Below are 22,532 nucleotides of genomic sequence, written 5' to 3'. Positions count from 1 at the left end.
GATTTCATCAACCCAGTAACAAGTGTGAACTCCTAAAGCACTATAAATACATCAGAGGGATAAATAACTCCTCTCCCTCCCTGGTATTTAAGTTAAGTGCAATGTGGACACAAGAACAAATGGATATAAACTGGCCATCAATAAGTTTAGACTCAAAATTAGGCAAAGGTTTCTAACCATCAGAGGAGTGAAGTTCTGGAACAGCCTTCCAAGGGGAGCACTGGGTGCAAAAACCTAACTGGCTTCAAGACTGAGCTTGATAACTTTCTGGAGGGGATGGTAAGATGGGACTGCCTACAATGGCATATGCCTATTGGCAACTGCCTGTAGAAAAATCCCCAATGCCCAGAGACAGGATACTAGATTGGGAGGTCTCTGAGTTACTATGGAGAATTCTTTCCCTAGTATCTGCCCGGAGGGTCCTGCCCACATGCTCAGGGTCTAACTGCTTACCATATTTGGGACTAGGAAGGAATTTTCCCCTGGGTCAGCTTGTCAGAGACCCTTGGGGCTTTTCATCTTCCTCTGCAGCATGGGTCACAGATCACTTGCAGGTTTAAACTAGCATAAGTGGTGAATTCTCTGTAACTTGAAGTCTTTAAACCATGATTTGAGGACTTCAGCAACTCAGCCAGAGGTTGTGGGTCTATTTCAGGAGTGGGTGGGTGAGGTTCTGTGGCTTGCAATGTGCTGGAGGTCAGACTAGATGATCACAATGGTCTCTTCTGACCTTAAAGTCTATGAGTCTATAACAGTCTTACCATGGAGTCACAGATAGACTGGAATGCCCAGGGGGACTATGTTGCCACCCAGGTAAGTTGGACTATGTGATAGATGGTCACTTTACACCAAAAATCACTACAATATTCAGATTACTCCCAGTCACTTACCACAGGTCATTTGTGCTCAGATCTGAAATCAAAGACAATGCCTGTAGCCAATCCTGTAATAAACTAATTCAAGATTTATTAACTAAGAAAAGAGTTATTTATAAGGTGAAAACAGAAAACATACACGTTAGGTAAAAAGCAAGTCCTACTCACCTCTCCAGCACCCGAGTTTGTGCGGAGTTGGTATAGGGCTTAAGTGTAAGTTTATTGAAGAGCAGCATCAATGTTACACAGAAAAAACAAGTGTGATAGATCATAATAAATGGTCATGCATAATCAATCAAGATTCACAGGAAAAAAACAGTAAAAAAAAATTGGAGAGAAGACAAAAGAGGAGATGGCTACTATTACTACTTATTGGGAGGGGAAGGGTCATGAGTAGTTCGCAGGTCAAAGCTTTTGATAAAAGTTTCAGACAGAGACATGTAGTCTGAGTTAAGTTTCAGTTCATAAGAAGTTCAGACTCAACATTCCTCCATTTGTAGCTATTGGGATAACTATTTCAACCCACCCAAAAGCCAATTCCCATAAGCCACCAATCATAAGGTGGCTGGGGTGGCCAGAGGAGTTCTTCTAGCCATTTCCCTTAGATGTTTGGTTTTGAAAAAGTGGTGGTAGGGTGTTGTTAAAAACACAGCACATTTCATTCATGGCACAGGGTCCTCCTCTCCCTGCTAACATTATGTCTAAAAGTCATTCATTTTTTTAAAGCTAACTGGGCTGGCAGGGCTGGGATTTCCCCAATCCCAGGTGCTCTCCAGGAACACTGCAGTCTGGGTTGTTAAAGAACCTGGTGGGGTCCAGTAAACCATGAAGCAAACCAAAACAAGGGTGCTTTTTTCAAAAAAGCCTTGGCATATTTGCAAAGTCAATTTGAAGATGTTGAAATGGAGGACATGTGCATGCTTTCACTATTGACAGGCAGTAGGGTTGAATGCCTGGAGCATACCAAGAGGATGCATAGGGTTGTCCAGTGCGTCAAACAGGTTGTTGTTTATATCTGTAGAGATGCTAACTACTACCCACACAGTCACAGTCGTGCTGATCCTGGGCAGGTCAGGAAGCAAGGTAGCTGGATAAGGGGGGGGCCACCTTTTAAAAATTAGGTTAGTGTCTTCTAAGAGTTAGAAGGGACAAGGCATGAGAGGTCAGGACCGTGGTAAAATGACAGGGTCAGGCTCTTTTGCCTTTGTGATCAGCAGGGCAGCTGCTGCCAGAGTCCGAGGTGAAACCAAGAGATATTGAGTCTGGGTGCACAGGAATGCTGAAAAGGCTGATTTTAAGTCAATAACAGTGAACCATTTCAGCATCCCAGGGATTGGCTGATGATAGTAGCTGATCAGGAACTACTGCATGAAGAGGGACCACATACTGATTAATAACCCGAATACCTGACTATTTTTATTTTTTTTCCACAGCCTGCTGCTGTGTCCCAACAAAAACCAGTAACATAACTGTCCCGGATGGTCTTTTTCGATCTGGCTCCTTACTCCTCTTAAGGCAGCCTGTTAGTCATACACACACAGTGTGGTGTACAACCTCCCTAGACATTCCCTCTCTACTGGGGAGTTTTCCTTCATTCCATAACTTATTTACAATCCCCAGCGGACTATGTCTGACTGACACTCTCCAACAACTGGCGTTATCCTGCTCAGTACCACGACCCTCAATATTGAATTGGCTGGGAGAAAGTTGATCAACGGGCTCACACCATCCTTAGCTTAAGAGCAAAGCTCGGAGTAAGTGTGGCAAGTTTATTTGGGTGCATCAAATCAAAAGAGATTCTACAGGATAAAACAGGTTAAAATGTAAATTGAGAAGACAAAAGAGGAGATGGCTACTGGGGCTACTTATTTGGAGGAAGGGTCATGAGTAGTTTGCGAGTCAAAGCTTTTGATTAAAAGTTTATACAAGAGTTTACAGTCTTAGATTTAAAAAGGCAATATAAGCTTCTATAATAAGCATCTCTATATGTCCTTTAGGGCTGACCCATGCCAAGCAACGTTGGGATCTCTTGCTTATGTTTGGAAATCTTTGGAAATCTTTGGACCTCAGAGTCCAGACAGTATAAAAGATCCAGTTTCTCCTTGTCAGGGATTTTTAACCCCCCTACCTCGGAATCCAAGCTGATGGGATGAGCGATCCTGCATGCAACCACTTCATTGGGAGGAGAGGAGAGAGGGACGTAATCAACGAAGTCTTTGTTCCACAATGGCCCATTTGGATTCAATAGTCCTTCCTGATGGGTGGGAGATAACACCTCTTGTGGTAAACTAATATTTCACACTTGGTAATTCTTCTCCCCTGACTGTGGGGAATTTACAGTCTTAAACATTTTTATATTTAAACACTACCTTATAATATGGGATACAAAAATATTATAACTAGGATTAATACATGCAGCATCCTACAAGCATTCCATAAAGTCTAAACACATTGTTCCAACTCTAATATCTATTTTGATACTGCTAACCCACATGTAAGCCAGATTGGTTTCCAGCTATGCATTTGTAAGAGTTCAATGAGGCCTAGGGACCTTAGAATGAGCTGGCACCTGGTGTGCCAGTGTCACATTGTAAACCTGGCTTCTCTGGGAATTCACACCCTCGATTTGCCAGATCAAGTGTCATATGTGTTAGAAGACTGCTCTCGGGAGACTGCATCTTGTACATGCATGTAATGGATTAGAGGATCTAATAAATCTTTTCCATTTCTAATTGCTGTCATAAATGATTCTTCACAGGGAGAAAGGGGAGAGAGGTGGAAGAAAGGAATCTATCTGAATAGATGAAAGATAAGAGCTGAAATTATTTAAGATAAAATTCAATAAGAAAGATGATGCTTACATGTACGAGCCATTATTACAGCAGTCCCTGGGAGTGCTCTGTAGTTCACATAGCAAAGCACTCTGTGTAATAATTCACTGTTTAAACATTCCCACAGCAATCCAAAAAAATAACATTCCAATTCCATTCATCTCAGCTCCAAGGTAAACTTTTGAAAAATCTGAGCAACTTTCATTCAGCCATCTTGAGGTATAATATAGTAAAAATAATACATGTATTATATTGTTATTTATTATTTTTAGACACTATAAGTATGATAAATGCATCACAGGGAACACACAGAAGACAGTCCTGAGAAATTTACAAACTCAGGTCTCAAATCAGCAAACATTTATGCACATGCTTAACTTTATGCAAATCCTATTTATTTAAATGTTTGCAGGATTAGGATTGGGGATCTTGGCAGCCAAGTGAGGATAAAATATACTTCAAAAAGGGAAGGGATGAGAGTTATTCCAGAGATGCATTAGTGCAAATGAGACTAGAAACGTACCCACTATTTCCCAGTCTGATCACAAATTCATTTTTTCATAGATAACTAAAATATGGCAGAAAGTTCAAATCTGGCATTCAAACAGACCTCACTGAGGCTAAGAGGTTGTCTGATTTCAGGCAGCATGTATCATGTTAGTTCCTCTTTAAAATGAATGTAGATTTCATTAGTGTGGCATGGGAATGGAGCTCGTTGTTGGAGAGCCTGTAGAAAAGTGGGTTTTGAGGGAGGGTGCATGATACACAGGATGGGGGAGGACATTCCAGGTGCATTAGACACATTATCTGAGGAAGGAATTTAAAGAGAACATGTCTCTGTGAGTTTTGAGGAGATTTACATGTACTTGTCTCTGGACTGCTCCGAAAGTAGCATCTTCTGTTGACCCATGTTTAACTACCCAGCTCTCCAGGAGAGGAGTTTTACATGTCTTTTGCAACACCTTAGACACAGATTCATTGTGGCTGGAAGGAATCACCTAGAAGCATCTACAAAGACATTCTTTGCAAGAAGGTTCCAAACTTTACCGTAAGTACTTGCTAAGCAGCTTCTACATATTAGTGCATGAAGGCACAGATTCACACAAAGAAGATTACCTGTAATTGGCTTTCTCTATAAACAATCTCCCTACATCTATATGAATGTGCACATACATGTATATTATAACAGTCCTAGGGAGATTTTGCACTCCTCATATTGGGTCAAGAAGATTCTACCACTCTGCTCAGCTAGCTCACATAAAAAACAGCAAGATTCTTAAAGGGGAAGAGCTCATATTTAAATTGAAATGTTCCATAGGGAAAGTTGCTGCCCGCAACAGCACATTGATAAAGTGATTACAGAAATCTGACCACAGCTGAACGAATGTTATTAAAACCATTACCTGCTGGAACTGATTAGTGTATGAGTGAGGTGCTGGAAATAAAACTCAAGAGCATTATTATCCAAAAATGTGCATGCTGTTCCTTAACAGCTCTTAAGCCTGTAGAGTACCTCCCATGTTTAAAAGCCTTGAGCCTGAGATCACACAGGAGCTCTCTGCACCAACATGTATCTGGTCACACACATCTAGAACCATCTGCAGAACCACCACTCTCATTAGGGTGACAACTTGTGCTACTGACAGGCTGAATTCCTAGATGTCAGCCCTCACTGAAGCCCACACAAGATTTTGACCAGTAGCTATGAAAAATGCTGAAGGAAAACACTGAGATCCTCAATGAAAGAATGGGCTGATCTTTATTAAGAATTAATATACACAGTCTATGGGCTTCCATGCAAATGGCTGCAGTTGAACAAAGATCTTTATTTAACATTTCATCTCAGATTGATCTCAAGTAAACCACTTGTCAGCTTGGTTTTTCCTCCACCCATGTCTCTCCCTGGACACAGGATTAGAAAGCAAGAAAGCCCAGTCACTGGCATAGCAGTGATTCTACAAAGACACCGGAGTGAGCGCACATAGTCAAGATGGCTTGGAATGAAGAACTTGCTGCTGCTGCTCTTGAAGAGACTTGGAATCCTCCCATGGACGGGGCCCTCTGATGTTCTTCCAGTCATCAAAGTCAGAGCTTTTCAGTTTCTATAGATAAACAAACATAAAGCGATGTTAGGGCATGAGTGCAGTGCTTTAAACAGAGTTCTTCAAAATATGCTTGTTTCCTATATCACAAATGTAACAGCAGCCACTGGCTGATTAACTTTCACCCACGACCAAATGATATTCTATAGGAGAAAAAAGTCTACAGACAGGAGAAAGAACAGAGAAATATCATATTCCTTGCGATGACTGTAGCTGTAACTGCTACTCTATATCTAGGGAAGAGTGAGCCATTGGACAGGGCAGAAAAGGTTCTCTTCTTTACCTTTTCTTTTTTTTAAAACTACCCTATTTTTCAGGTCAGCCCTTTGACTGCAGGAATTTCTGGTGTCGAGGTATAGAAAGCTGCCAAAGCACAACCCAAACCTGGCTTTCGCAGAAGGAACTACTCTTGAGGGAGGTAGGGGAAGGAAGACAATGTCTGCTCATTGGTGCCCAGAGGTATTCTGCCTGTGCAGGGCAGATGGCCTCAGGGGAGTCTGAAACAGCATGATCCCCTTCACTCCATACTACTTTCATATAAAAGAGAGGAATGCGCAGCTTTCCAGAATGTGCTTCCTAATTCCAGAAGCCACAAATGAGAGATAGGGCTATAGCCATGTTCCCAACCCACCTACCCATGTCCCCCTTTGGGGTGAGGAATACATGGGGGGACTTGTCTGTATGGGGTGTTAGTCCACACTGAGGAGTGTCCACTAGCGTGTTGCACACTAATTGGCCCATGTGGACCCTGCTGGGATGCACTAAAAGCTTCTTAGTGCGCGTTAATCTAGTACTGTTTGAAATGGGAACTTTTAGTGCATGCTAGCAGGGTCCACGGGGGCCAGTTAGTGCGCAACACACTAGAATTTACACCCCTCTAATACAAACTAATACATTGTGGAGACAGGCCCCGGGAGTGTTAAGTGGCCAAACAGCCTAGCACTTAAACAATGTCTAGATTTCCCACACAGGTGGTCTGGGGAGTAGACAGGATCTTTCTCCACCCCCCTCTAGTACCCCTGTTCAAGGGCATCCACAATAGGACTCTTTGTGCATTTCTGTGACTGGGTAAAAAGAAGAAACACCCTCTTGCCCTCCCCTGCAATGTGCTGCTGCTGCAGAAGGCAAAGGGATGCTGAGATTCCCCCAGGAGTATGGCTGTAGCACCACACAAGACAGCATTTTGGCACAGGACGCTGCAGTTCTTGCTATAGAGAAGCTAGAGAACCTTTGCAGACTATTTTTTAAAGCCTCTCCAGTTCCTATGTCAAAGAACTACAATAGTAAAAGACAGATGCCAAGAGAGTTTCTGTATCCAGTGCGTTTTAGTGCAAAGTTTAATTTCAGTGCAGTTACTGAAAACAAGCTGGAAGCAAACTCCGCTGACTCTTCCTTTAGTTTAATGCACACAGATAGTGGAGAAGTAGCTGCTCATCCCAAGTCTTCTCCCTGACCATCTACTTTAGTTTGTTACTGCCCCTGCTCTCCACCTCCCATTCTCCACACTCTATCCTTGAGATGGCACATTCTGAACCAAGTCCCACAGTGGTATAAGCAGGTGTCTCTCCCATTGAAGACAATATGAGTTCTGCTTGTTTACACCAGGCCAAAATTTGACACCCCCCCCCTCTTCACAGTGCAGCTAGTTGGGACATGGAAGTCCCATTTCCCACTGGGCACAGACTCTCTATAGTCAGTAAGTTCCTAAATAAGGAGCTTCACATCTGCTAACAGCAGACCTGTGAGGGAGTTTGCAACATCATCCCAAAAGTTCACACTGATGGGAGAAGGGGGCATTCCAAGTGTTACCGAAGTGGAGAAGATTGTACATTATTAATGATTAAGGCTAAGATTTTGTCATGGTTATTTTTAGTAAAAATTATGGACTGGTCACGGGCAATAAACAAAAATTCATGGAAGCCATGACCGGTCTGTGACTTTTGCTGCTGTGGCTCCATGGTTTCCCTTACCACTGTGGGTGGCTGGGAGCCGTGGGGTTCCCCCTCCGCCCACGGCGGCTGGGAGCTGCAGGGTGACCCAAAGAGAAAACGGAACACCCCGGCTGCTTGCCCGAGGCGTCCCCCTCCTGCCGCACGAGGCTGTTGCCTGTTGCTGGACCCCTGAGGCGGGCCCCCTCGGGAGTCTGTCACTGGAACTTTGCCGGGGGCCTCCTATGGCTTGTCGCCAGAACCCTGCCCAGGGCCCCACTGGCTGTCAGCTCCGGAGTCCTGCAGCCCCTGGGGCTGAAGCAGAGAATGTCACAGAGGTCTCTGGGAGTCACGGATTCTGTGATTTCCATGACCTCCATGACATAAACATAGCCTTATTAATGATACATATTGTAGTGGGACCCAACCCCTGCCTCAGGATCCGGGCCTCACTGCAATAGGCACTTTACATATACACCAGAAGACACTACCCTTGCCCTACAGAGCTTGCATTCTAATTTGCCTACTGTCAATAGGGATGACAAACAATGAGGGACTTGAAAAAGGGTCACAGAAAAATTTGACAGCTGTAACAGGACAGGCCTGCTGTTATTAGTTCATGTTATGCAAAACCTTCATGACACTTCTACAACTTGAAGAAATCTCAATGAGATTAGTCAGATTTCAAAATAAATTAAGCAAGATCCCACAGAAAACACTTGTGCACGCATATATATTCGCCAGACTTTTGATATGAGGTAGCAGCAGCTGAATTTTTCATACAGTGGAGTGAGTTAGCATAAGCACTTCCTGAAAACTGTCCTTGCTACTTTATTCAAATTGTGATTAACCAGCCTTTCATTTCCACTGGAAAAAATTTGAACTGACTAGGGAGGAGAGGGAGAGGGAGTTTAGGGAAGGTGCCCCATCATCCCATGCGTCAGCAGCCATCACTCGGATTACAAGAGACAGAGTTTAACACCTGACTCAAATGGAAGATTGCAAAGAACCTTGTGCTTTACAAAGGGAAAGGATTCTGACTTTATAAAACACATATACAGTGCAGTTTAGATTCTCTACCCACAATGCCTGCTCTAGAAATGTTCAGAGATATTTTCAATAAGCAGTTACTGAAAGTGAAATATATTCAGTGAAACTTACAGAATCTGAAGCGACTACTCAAGGGACCAACACAAGCGGAATACCTAATAGAGGATAGTCTTTAACTAAAGGTCATACTCTATTGTATCGGAAACACCTTAAGAAGGCTTTGAAGGGGTCACTCTCAAGACAAAGGGTTACTTACAGCACAGGGTGTTTCAAATATGTACAGTATCTAAGGAAATGAAAACAAGAAAATATTTCGGTAGTCTTTGTTCCAAATTTAGTGGCATCAAGGTTCCTGAAAAAGCCATTATGAATTACCTAATGAAGGACTTAACATCCAAGGGTTGGGTATAGTCAGAGTAAATAAATAGATTAAACTATACAACTGATGAGGTCTACTAACTGAGTTTATCCTTGTCAGTTAAAATTAAGGAGTTACAAATCTAATCAATGCACAGAGAAACCATACATTTGTTTGTTCAGGTGTTACATTCATGAAGATCATTAATAGTTTGTGACATTCACAATAAAGATTTCATTTGATGCCTCACTGCAAGTCTAGGGAGAGTAGCTTCCTAAGGATGCATGGCAGAATCTGCAACTATTATTAAGGCTGCGATTTAGTCATGGAGGTCACGGAATTCAGGACTTCCAAAGACATGCGTGACTTCAGCCAGTGCGGCTGGGGAGCTATGGGGAACCTCCACAGCTCCTGGCCACTGCAGGTGGCAGGGGGGACCTGGCGGCAGGGCAGATCCACCACTTCCGGCCACCATGGGCAGCAAGAGGGACCCCTGCTGTTCCCAGCCCCCGTGGGCGGCAGGGGGGACCCGGTGGCAGGGGGAATCCCTACCATTCCCATGGATCGTGGGCAGCAGAGGGGATCCACGGTGCTCCCGGCCACTACGGGTAGCAAGAGGGACCCCCGCCACTCCCAGCAGCTACCAGCGGCAGACAGGATTTCCACTGCCATGGGTGGCAAAAGGGACTCGGGCAGCTCCCAGCCGCAGTGGTGGGGGGGACACCCTGGAGCTCCCAGCCCCTCCCCTCCCAGCTGCCCAGGCTACCCATTTCCTCATGGGTATTTTTAGTAAAAGTCAGATACAGGTTCATGGGCTTCCGTGAATTTTTCATTATTGCCCGTGACCTGTCCGTGACTTTTACTAAAAATATCCATGACAATAACTTAGCCTTAACTATTATCAGTCTAGAAGGGACATGTATCCAATCAGTTATACATTCAGAACAGCCAGGCTATACAATTTCCCAAATCTGATGATGTCATAAAAGTTTTACAAAGAAAAGGGGTCCTTTTTTATTCAGGTAAAGATCAGAAGGAACATCAGCTACGAAAATGGACCTGATTCTCTACGGCTTAGCACCTGTAGTTATTTACATCTGTGCAAAGTGTGGGTACAACTCTACTCAACCAGAACTCTCCACTCACTTACACACACTGGTGAGAGCCTTTCACACCCACTTTGTACAGAGGTAAATGACTGCCCCAGTGCTGGGCAATAGAGAACTTGGCCTTCAACTGTTACTGTGCTATTTTTATTTTTCTTAAATAAGCCTGACAACCCTGAAGAGTTAAGTCCTCTTTCAGTCCACTGAATAGGAACAGCACAGGCAGCGGCGTTACCAGCGTCCCTCAGACTGGCACACAACCATGTAGCAGGACCACATCTTTGGGCGAGAGGGTAGCTCAACCCCCAAGTTCACTCAGTCTTTGGCTTTTCTGCTGAGAATGCCAGTTAGTGCTAGCTGTGATGTGGACACCTGTCCATTAGGACCAGGACTGAGACCACCTAATTTCACAGAAGTACAACATACAAATGGCAAAGTGCTTTCAGCCACTCCCAACTTGAGATCTATACAAACTGGCTGTCTAGAGGTGAAAGGCTCTCTGCTCTGCTACCAGTCCCCTGCACTAAACAGTCAGTCACTGAAGGAGATGTAACCAGATCAGATTGACATTCCTTTTGCTACTTGTCTCAAATAGCCCAAAGGATCCTGGAAATGAATTGTTTAAAGTCAGAACAATGTAGTACATCAAACCTACTGATTCTCTTTCTAAATCAGCTAAAAATGCCTCTTAAAAGTCTTTGGCTAACAAGCTGAAACTAGAAGACAGCTGCAGCTCTGTGAGTAGGTGGTGTGGCTAAACAAGCATTCAGCTGCTCACTACACATTTGGCTTTTATAAGACTCCTGTTAAGCAGGTTTCAATATTAGGGATACTGGATGGTATAAGGGACAGGAAGTGGCCTAGAGAGTCATTCACTCCCAGCTCCCTGGTTCAAATCTGGTCCAGACTGATGGTGTTTGAAAATCATTACCCTGTGAGTTTGGGTATACGTTGTCCGTAGAGGGCAAGCCTCCACACCACAAAGAGCAAACTGAAGTCAATCAAAATTCATTTGGACCTGGGAGTTCTCAGCACCTCTGAAAAATCAGGCCAAGTTATTTCAAGTTGGCCACCAAAATCAGTGGTCATTTACAACAACCGTGACTGTAGTGTCTCTGTGCTGCACTATCTCACCTGTAAAAACGAGACAATAAAAATTTGCCTCTCTGAGAAGGGTGTTAGGAGGCTTACTTCCTTAGGCTTGTGAAGTGCTCAGATACTTTGGTGATGAGCACCCCAGAAATGCCTATACATAACAAATCAAAAGGGGCAATTACTGCCTGTCATGGTAACCGGCATGTAAAATTTCAGATAAAGATGGAAAGATTACAAAGGGCAGAGCATCTTCACAGTTGAAAGGAGCAGGGAAGAGAACCGCATCAAATCAGCTTGGTACGTGTCAGATCAACAAATTACTTCCGGGGCTATAGCGCGTGTAATGAAAGACCATATTGTAACGTACAGATGTAGGGGGACAGAGTTAAAATGGGTGTTTAAAATCTCCACCTTATTGCAGTAATGAAGCTCTGTTTTTGCATGAAATCTTTCACAATGCAATCTCTTTGTTCTTTTCATTTTCCTTACAAAAGTCTGCTGCCACATTTGTTTAGTGATTTACGGGTTATCACTTTGTATTTAATTATTATCTGTGATTAATCCTGCTCAGACTGGAAAGCTGCATGGAGTAATTCTTTTTAACCAGAGGGTGTTTCTTTGTAGTTTTATGTTATTCATGTATAACGCAAGTTGACAAGGGCTGAAGAAGTTGAGAGGAAAGAGAATGCAAAGTCTGAAGTAGGGTTTTTATTTAGTGAAAGAAAGAATGGTTGTGGGATTGGAGCACAGGATTTAGACCCGGATCCACAAAGAACTTAGGAAGTGTGGTGCTAAGCGTTACAGCATTTCTAGGTGAGGCACCTAGACAATTACTGGAACAACACTGCAATCCACAGAGCCTGAGTTAGGTGCTTATGCTCCCTATACAATGAATGAAAAGAGGTGGGTGCCTAAGAATGCGATCCACAAAAGACAGCACACTAGGCATAGAGCCAGCTCAGATAGCCAGTGGAAGATGCTGATGGGAGATAATTAAAGAGTTATTGGAGCAGGTGGACTGGACCCCTGGGTCACCCACCTCCCAAATGGGTGCCCTGTCCACCAGGTTACAAAGTCATTCTTGCACTGTCCGGCTGAGCGTTACAGCATTGTGACTAATTATATGCAACACAGAACAGCTTCGCCAGGAGAGACTGAGGGAGCCCTACATAAGAATATCCCCCAGCTCAGTGGTTAGAGCACTTGCCTGTTCAAATCCTTTCTTCCTCACATTCTGGGTGAGTGCTCTAACTACTGAGCTAAAAGTTATAAGGTGGGCACCACGACCACTTCTTTCCCTGGCCTCCAATTCTGAATGGAACCCAAGCCAGTGGGCAGCCTCTCGGCGTGCTTACCAGATCGGGCCCATGAGCGCATTAGGTGCTCCTCTGCCTATTTTCCCATGGTTCATGCATTAGATAGGAGATAGGCAACTGGGCACCTAGAAGGAAGCAGCAGTGCACATACCCAGTGGCACAAACTTATGGGAACTTTTACCCTGAACATTTAGATACTAAGTGAGTTTAGGCACCTACAGGGTTCAGTGGGACTTTTGTGGATTGTGATGGAGCCTAATACTGGGACTTAGGTGCCTAAGTCTGGGGTTTAAGCACCTAACTTAGCATCCAAGAGATATGGGTTCTCTTCTCAGCTCTGCTGAAGACTTGTGGTGAAATCCTGATGATACTGAGGGCAATGGGAGTTTTGCCATTAACTTCAATGGGACAGATCTCACTCTCGGCACATGAGCTTGGGTAAGTCACTTAGGCCCAGATCCTCAAAAGTATTTAGGCTCCTAACTTCTATTGAAATCAGTGGAAATTAAGAGTATGAATACCTTTGACAATCTGTGCCTTATTATCTCTGTGCATCAATTTCTCCATTTTTCAAATAGAGGCAGTACATCCCTCCTTCACAGGAGTGTGTAAAGCTTAGTTAATATTTGTAAATTGCTCTGAGAACCTTGGATGGATGGTAGTATGGAGATCCAAATTATTTAATAGTCAGAATATTTATTGCACTCAGTAATCTGTAGGGTTACATAGCCTTTCCATTTTTAAACTAACCCCACGCTGTATTGGCCAGAGGTTTCACCTCCTAAACCCCAGAGGGCCCCAGAACCCATGCACATGGCAGGAGATCAGCAGAGACAGAAGGCCATTCCTGCATTGCTTCTGTATGCACAGCTGGTTAAGCGTGCTTTTATTGGTTCAAAGAATTCACAAGCTCCAGTAATAAAGCCGACAGAACTTGGCTATTTACTTCTACATTATCTTCTTTACTTAAACAAAAAATCTGGAAAATTAAAAGCAAAATAGTAGTATTAACACAATGTTAAGTCTGCAAGAACAAGCACTGAAAATTCAGTGAGTTCCAATCTTAACTAGGCCAGGATGCACATATTTTCTGTTCCTCTTTCCCTTGTTTATGGAAGGTTAGTATATTAAGATACAAGACCTTAGAAATGCTCAGAACGAGACAGAAGTATTGCTCTTTGTCACTGGGAGGTGCCATAAAATGTACAGCATGTGCACCGGGGCTAAGGAATTTCTTTACTTTTGAGTGCTTACTCTTGCCATCTTAATATTGTATTAAAACTTTTAGAAGTAAATCCTAGCCAGTATTTTACCACTTTAAAGGGCCCCCTTCCAGCAGGGCAGACGTTTGAGAGGTGTTCTCTTTTTGCCTGGAGTCCACCTCCATGGGTACTCTTTATGCAGCTATGTGCTGTGAGATCTGGGGTGGGGGTCAGCCAAAGCGTGAGGCTCCCCTGCTGTGCAGCTTCTCTGGTCTTTCCCCATCCCCCATACACTGCAGGATGAGCATGGCAAGAGAATGGGGGCTAGGGACATAGTTCAATTGTATGGATGGAGTAACATCTGCAGAGCACCTCAGGTCCTACTCCTGGACCTAGGTGGGGAGAGGAATACAGATTGCTCCAGCACTTCCCTCTACGGACGTCCCCTGCAGGCAGCTGAATTTGTCAGGGTGGGCACCAGGGAGAAGACCTGCTCCTTTGTCTTGCTTTGACTGTAAGCTCTTTGAGGCAGGGACCATCTTTTCATTGTGTGTGTACAAGGCCTAGCACAACGGGTCCCAATCCCTGATCTGTAGGCACTGATGCAATACAAATAATTAACTAAAAAACACTTTTTCAAATGTATATACTAAAAACAGAAGTTGTACTACAAGGGAGGAAGGAGAAAGGGAAACATTTCATATTTGAGTGCTACCAGGAGGTTTAACCTCTGAAAATTTTTCTAATATAAATGATTCCAGGAGCTTCTGGCAAGTGGAAGGGAAGGGCTGAGATGCATGTCAAGGAGTGCGCCAAGGAGCCACCACAGCAAGAGGTGATTACCTGCCAAACTAATACATGATGGTGGCATCCCTAAAAACTGGCATGTGAGAATACAGGTTCCCATAAGAAAGGCTCAAGGAGCAGATCTCAAATATAGCTAGGGCCTTTCATATTCAGTTTTTATTTTAATTTTTCCCAGGAATTTATCAGTGTTCATTACCACAACAACAAAAGCAGGTGAAAAATCAGTACCAAAACCTATTAATTTTTTTGGGTACATATCAGGGTTTATTTTGATGGATGGAAAGATGGGGAAAAAAGTATTCAGTAGATTAATGTTTTGAATTCCATTCGCTCAATGTGGTTTGCTGCAGAACTAAAACAGAACTCAAAACACAATGCCCCCGCTGAGTTTATGAAAACAATACATCTCTAATCCCCGAATAAAAAACTTTTCATTTCAATAAACAGGTTACTGTTGTAGACTTAGAACTATTAGCCTATAACTATTTACATTTTATAATTGGGCCACACCATTTGCAGCACATACACTCAACTCTATCCTTGTCTCCTGTTTGTTTTATAAAAACTTTCAAATACTTCTGGTGTTCTGAAATGTACTCTGATACAGATTTTTGTTTTCTTCCCATTTTAGTGTGTCAACTCTTTAAACTGTTATCAGATAACAGCTTGAAATGCGTACATGGTGGGCATGAGATTCATTAGTATATTCAGATGTGCATGCACTTTAGACCTTGCGTGCGTGCCTGCTTGTTTATTGTGTGTATCTTCTAGACCAGGGGTTGGCAACCTTTCAGAAGTGCTGTGCTGAGTCTTCATTTATTCACTCTGATTTAAGGTTTCGTGTACCAGTAGTACATTTTAATGTTTTTAGAAGGTCTCTTTCTATAAGTCTATAATATATAACTAAACTACTATTGTATGTAAAGTAAATAAGGTTTTTAAATGTTTAAGAAGCTTCATTTAAAATTAAATTAAAATGCAGAGCCCCCCCAGACCGGTGGCCAGCACCAGGGCAGTGTGAGTGCCACTGAAAATCAGCTTGTGTGCCATCTTGGGCATGCATACCATAGGTTGCCTACCCCTGTTCTAGACTAATACATAGCCTTACTTCAACAGGCAGCTTTGCATATAAACACAGACTAATTATTATCATAATATATGTATCAGAGGGGTAGCCGTGTTAGTCTGGATCTGTAAAAGCAGCAAAGAGTCCTGTGGCACCTTATAGACTAACAGACGTTTTGGAGCATGAGCTTTCGTGGGTGAATACACGAAGTGTATTCCGACGAAGTGGGTATTCACCCACGAAAGCTCATGCTGCAAAACGTCTGTTAGTCTATAAGGTGCCACAGGACTCTTTGCTGCTATCATAATATATCTACCTCATGCAATGTATTGTATTTTCCTCATAAAACAAGTTATTTTTTATATATTTGAATAATACAAAAGTAAGGTGAAAATCAGAAAAAAATTAATACTACTTTTTTGTAAAACCCCAGAATTTTTTTTGGTAAAAATCGGTTTAAATGGAAAACAAAGGGGCTTAAATATAGCCTACATCTAGGCCATTAAGAGCTTTGAAAAGAAAAAATTTAAAAAACCCATGTAGCAGATATAACTTAGAAACCAATCCACCCCTCTATATTTGTAAACTGCATTTTCTGTTTCTCAGCTGTTACTGTTTATAGACCAGCTGTCGGTTTAGGCAGTGCTCACACTGAGTCTTTTTAGTTAGCTCTCTGTCTCTTATCCACACTCTCCTGCAGATTTTCCACTCTCATCTCTTCCAGGAGCTTGCTAGACAATTTATAGTCCCCAAACAGAAAGGTTTTGTCTCTGTTAGTAATTCTGATTTTGGCCGGATGCAACACAGCAGCTTCAATTCCTTCAGCTATCAATTATTTCTTCAGTGACACCAATGCTCACACTTTGCTTTGTGTTTCTGAGCAAATGCCTGGGAAAAAAATATAAAATAAATTTGAACCATTTCATGCCACCTCTTGTTTCTTCATTTTGGCTAAAATTCTGTTTTTTTATTTGATAAGGCTGGTAACACTGCTCGCTTTCCCCCATGACGTTCTTTTTGCAGGCAGATTTCTGGGTGGCACCCTCAAGCTGTGCAGGATGTAGAATAAGTAAATAAATAAATAAATATTGCTTGCAAATAAATTGTACCTTTCTGGAATTATAACTGAAGTGTGTGTGAACCAGGTATGTCAGGGTGAATTGTTAATCAGGTCTATCCTAAACAAAGGAATTTGCATTTACCTCAATTTACATACAAGCAATAAACAGACTGTGACCATTGGTGCCTTGGAGGGGCCAGTGAGATTGCTCAATCAGGGTTAAGTGCAAAGAACAGGACAGACAATCCCCCAAACTGGTGGTTATTCTAATAATGAGATTCACCAAGACAGCAACAAAACAGCTTCTACAATACCTTACTGGTTACCCAGAAGCCAAAACCACAGCTTCCTTAAAGCCTCCTGGGCTTCTACCCAGACAGCCAAATCAAATATGATGAGGATTACTGAAAATCTTGTTTATCAGATATAAAGTTCTACCAATCCCAAGGGATCAGACACATTACCCACCAGATCAATGAATATTTCAGATCTTGTCCTAGTACACGCTTACAGACAATGCTTATTATCTAAACTAAGATGTATAAAAAAAAGAAACGTGAGAAAGAGTATTGGTTATAACAGATATGAATAAAGTTCTTAGGTCAGTTTCATTGTAGAGATTGCAAGCTGCCAAGTTGCAAAAAGTTATTGTCAGAATCACTTCATCTGGTTATAGTCCAAATAGGTAGTCCATATATAGAGTTTGTCCAAATTCTTCCATGAGAATTAGTTGGATAATCCAGATTGGAGCTGGAGACCGCAGTCTTGCGACTCAAGCTTCCCCTGACCAAGCTTAAGCAGATCTGAGATAACAGGATCAGGGCCCTAGAGTTCTTTTATAGATCTCTGGCAGGCTATCGATAGCCTCTTCACAGCAGGAGTTCCTTGGGTGAAGCTTTATGGCTTTTAAATAAAACCTCCTATTTCCTATGTATACACAGGTAATTAGTTGCATTCATCAGCATAAGGTAATTATCCATTAATCGGTTCACAGACAGTTTACTACAAACTTCAAAGAGAAATAAAGACAATGATATTATTACACCCAAGTTTCAACTAAATGTTAATGTTCCCTTCTGATCTCTGACTATATAGACTATAGTAACAGACAGGAACCATCTGGTTACACTGTTAACCTCTAACAAGATATAGGTAAACAGATAAATACAATCACTCTCTTACTCTATTTCTCTAACAATACAAGTCTACATTTCAAAGCTTTAGTCTATCTAGCATGGCTTTGTTAGCTGTTTATAAGGAATGGCCCTAATTGTCATTTATATACTTTTCTAATATTTCTTTAAAGGCTGAATTTGGGTCATAGTTGCTTAACCCTTTTTGGCTCAGTGTCACACAGACCCATCAAGCTAACAAGGGTTGGAGGCAAACTTCACACTAACAAGTGGGAAAGAAGACACATGGTGTCTATATCCAGCAGGAGAGAACCTTAGTCTGGGTTTTACTTTTCAGAAGAATCCATTTCAAAGGTTTACTGGGCTGAACTTCAAGTGATACGCAACTGAATCAACGGATTGTATACAACATTACTGTATCATAAAAACATACAGAATGAGGTCTTTTCTAAAAGCTAATGACACACTGGCAATATCATTGTGAAACATATGTATTAACATTATAGGAGAAATTATGAATACTCATTGATATTATATTTTAAAGTGTGTGGCCAAAGAAGTTTCCGCCCAGACTGGGAGTGGGGGCAGACATTTACTTGTCTCCTGTGTAAATTAAGCATAATAGAATCAAAACAACAGAAGCCCTATTTGCATAGAAATCAGAAGGGGGAAGGGAAGAATAGGATGAGGTCAGCTTCTTAGTGGATACAGCAAGCTGAGCACACAGAAGGGCTTCCTGTCTCTTGAACCAAGGCCATTGAACTTTGGGAGATATAAGCAAGGGCAAAAAGTCATTTTTGGTATCCATGGCTAGACAGACACAAGGGAACAGAGCTCTTGCAAGCTGAGAAAGATGGGTCCTTCAAACAAGGAGGGGTTGAAGTTTCTGAAACTGAATAGAGGTGAGAAGCCTGTTTAAGCAAAGATCTTTCACCTAAGATGACAAGGGAAGCCAGCGCCTTGTACCTTTTTGGAAGGTCCTGACTGAAGGAAAGTTAGCCATGGCTGGGAAGAAGCATGACTGGTGATGGAAACCATCTTGAACAAAGGCTGTATCTTGCTAGATTAATTTTTAGACTCTTATATGCGTGTTTTCACTTTTATTTGCTTGTAACCCTTTCTAACCTTATTCTTTTTACTTAGCATCACTTAAGCTATGTTCTATCGTTAATAAATTTGTTTTATTTTACTATAAACCAACTTACTGCGGTGTTTAAAGAGAAGGATGTATTTACCCCAGTTGAGTCAATAAGCTATGATGTGTGTTGTGTCTTTAGAGGAACAAGTGAACCATATTATTTCTCTGAATTGTCCAGGGCTGGACACTGCAGAGCACATGGTTTTGGGAAAATTCAAGACAGGGAGCTTGCTGGGGTCACCCTGCAAGTAGTAACCAAAGCTGGTGGAAGCCAGAGTGAGGCTGTAGATGGGCTGCTGGGGTGAGAACTGCTGAACCAGGGTTGTCTAGTGCGCGTGCGCGCGCGCACACACACACACACAGTGTGACCTGCTTGCTGGTAGGCTGGTTGGGAGCAGCCCAGGTTGGAGCTGTAACAGCAAAGCATTGCAAGGCACCCAAGGTTCCATGGCAGGCATGACAATGCCCTGCACTGGTCTGGATTTCATCCCAGAAGGTGATGGCATATGAACTAGGAAAAGTTAGTGCAGGCAGGCTTCAGGACAGAAACTAAACAGTCTCTGGACCATTCTAATCTCACTGTGGAACATTTTTACATTATTGTAAATATGACACTCTTGGTCACTGCCAAATCTGGACAAATCAGATCCAATCATGCTCTAAAACAGTCGTCATGCACTGTTTAATTGTGTGGTTCTATGTATCTTGCATTGCTAGGTAAACATTATTATTCACCATATTAATTATTATTACTACTACTTTTGTTTTGTTACATAAGGGTAATATGAGGCCGACAGAAGTTAAGTAATTTGCACAAGATCACAAAGCAAGAGAGTGACAGAGGTGATAATGGATCTCGGCCCACATTTTTTAAGGTATTTAAGCTCAGTATTGTAACACCTAATTGATTTAGGAGCAAAAGTCTCATTTTCAAAAGGGATTTAGGCACTTAGTAGCCTAAAACACTTAAATATGTTTTAAAATTTGGGTCCTCTTGTCTCCTGCCTCCCACTGCCCAGCACTGTATGCAGTGCTGTTGTAGCTGTGTTCGTCCCAGGATATTAGAGAGACAAGGTGGGTGAGGTAAGTATGTTTTGTTGGAACAACTGTCTCTCTCACCAACAGAAGTTGGTTCAATAAAAGATATTACCTCATCCACCTGGTTTCCTATTTCTTTACTCAAACCACCCTCCTAATTGTAGTTAGCACCCAGTGTGAACAGGGATTTTTTTTAAAGCCATCTCTTTAGTGGAAAGTATGCTATAGTCTACTCCACGAGCATGTCTACAGAATAGTTTAACAAATTAGTTTTTATTTCCCCACTACTCTGACCTCGTCCTTCCCCATTCATGAATCCCTGCATTAGCTTCCATTCTCTTCTGCATCAAACTTCAAGCTTCTCCTCAACCCTGCACTTGTATACAACTCTCACTTGCCTCATTTTCTCCTACATCTACTCCTGATTTCAATTTAAGTTTTCCTCTTCACCATCCTATGTGTTATCTTAGCCCCTCCCAACTCCACACCATCTTCCATGCTGTCCTAATGTTTGGAATAAACCCCCTACTGCTATATGCTAAAAACTTCTTCAATCTCCTTCGTGAAGCATCCAAGCTCTAATGGCCAATCCCCACTACTGTCTTGTAAATTTGGTTTCCCTTTTGCTCTTAGACAGTACGTTTTTCAGAGCAGGGGCTGGTTCACTGTTTGACCCCCACCTAATACTGTGCCATGTACACTTAAGAGTATTATATAAACATTTAATAACCACCCCTTGATGTGCAGATTACAGACTATGTTATAACAGCATTCTTCTGGAATCACGCTTGAAAAGCATTTCAAACACAGATACTGTTACTTAGGGTTTTTAGAACCCACAACAGGGGTAACTTAACTATTTCCCTCCAGGCGCTGTCAGGAATAAATCAATGGGAGCACAGCAATTCCGTCTGATAAAAGATGAATGCAAGTAAGCGTGCTCTATCGAAAATTGCAGTTTATTAGATTTAAGCACACATGGACATAAGCAATAGGTTTAGAACATCCCAGATATTTACCTAACATCTGGAACCAGATTGCTGGCACTTAAAATTAAAAAGGTTGTAGATCAGTTTTTAAACTAAGGGCTGGGGGAAAGCCAACAGGTGCAGAGGAGCACATGGTTTGGATAGAGACATCCCTTAGAGGAGGATCTACTAATGGAGACTCTCTATGTCCTAGTAAGGAGGAGAGTATGGAAGATGATAAAATACAGGTAGGATCAGATGAGAAACAGTCAAATGAAAAAAAAGTCTCATTCAATTACATCATGTAATGGAAGACAGCTAAAAAGTGACACGTTTTTAAAGTGCTTATATACCAATGCTAGAAGTCTAAATAATAAGATGGGTGAACTAGAGTGCCTCACATTAAATGAGGATATTGATATAATAGGCATCCCAGCAATTTGGTGGAATGAGGATAATCAATGGGACACAGTAATACAGGATACAAAATATATCAGAAGGACAGAACAGGTCACACTGGTGGGGGAGTGGCACTATATGTGAAAGAAAGTGTAGAATCAAATGAAGTAAAAATCTTAAATGAACTAAACTGTACCATAGAATCTCAATGGATAGGAATTCCATGCTCGAATAATAAGAATATAACAGTAGGAATATCTTACCAGCTAGATGACCAGGATGCCGATAGTGACTGTGAAATGCTCAGGGAGATTAGAGAGGCTATGAAAATAAAAAGCTCAATAATAATGGGGAATTTCAACTATCCCCATATTGACTGGGTACATGTCACCTCAGGACAGGATGCAGAGATAAAGTTTCTTGACACTTTAAATGAGTGCTTCTTGGAGCAGCTAGTCCTGGAGCCCACAAGAGGAGACAATTCTTGATTTAGTCCTAAGTGGAGCACAGGATCAGATACAAGAGGTGAATATAGCTGGACCGCTTGGTAATAGTGACCATAATATAATTAACTTAAACATCCTTGTGGTGGGAAAAACACCCTAGTGGTTGAACATTGTAGCATTTAATTTCAGTATTAAGTTCTTTCTAGCATGCCCTGTTCTTAATACACTGAGTTGCTCTCTCCACTAGTTGAAGTTCTGGGTGGCGTACCCTAGCCTAACGGAAACAAAGGCTTGGATAAGCCAACATTTTCAACAGAGAGAAAATGTCTTGTTGGGAGACTAAGAACCTTCCTCCTTGTACTAAAGTTCTATTGCCAGAATTTATTTTAGGAGCCTGTGCCATAATTGCTGCCCAGCTTCACCTTCCTGTAATACTTTGACCTTTCCCCGTGACCCACATCTTGAACCACAGGTTTATGAGATTTTTGAAAGAGGAAGAAGGGAGAACAAGATAACTTATGTATATATTGTACATTCACTCAACAAATACAGTACTTAAACACAAAAACTGCCCTAACTATAATCCACTTGCTCTCATACCTACTGCTAGTCTT

At 42.1% G+C, this 22,532-nt stretch overlaps 1 protein-coding gene across 2 annotated transcripts in view; it reads right to left on the bottom strand.

The window, feature by feature from the left end:
• Positions 1 to 5,444: 5,444 nt before the first annotated feature.
• The window catches only part of LOC120405129 (cytochrome c oxidase assembly protein COX16 homolog, mitochondrial), a 73,592-nt gene continuing 56,504 nt past the window's right edge, over positions 5,445 to 22,532 (bottom strand). Inside the window, exon 4 of one of the 2 annotated variants that reach the window (XM_039538424.1) lies at positions 5,445 to 5,808. In XM_039538424.1, coding sequence (XP_039394358.1) covers positions 5,692 to 5,808 — 117 coding nt within the window. In that variant the 3' untranslated portion in view covers positions 5,445 to 5,691. Of the gene's footprint in view, positions 5,809 to 16,248; positions 16,625 to 22,532 lie in introns of those variants that run through there. The other variant, XM_039538425.1, reaches the window with a different exon arrangement.

The sequence above is a fragment of the Mauremys reevesii genome, linkage group 4 (assembly GCF_016161935.1).
Source record: "Mauremys reevesii isolate NIE-2019 linkage group 4, ASM1616193v1, whole genome shotgun sequence".
NCBI lineage: Eukaryota > Metazoa > Chordata > Testudines > Geoemydidae > Mauremys > Mauremys reevesii.
This window is presented reverse-complemented; position numbering and strand designations above follow the sequence as displayed.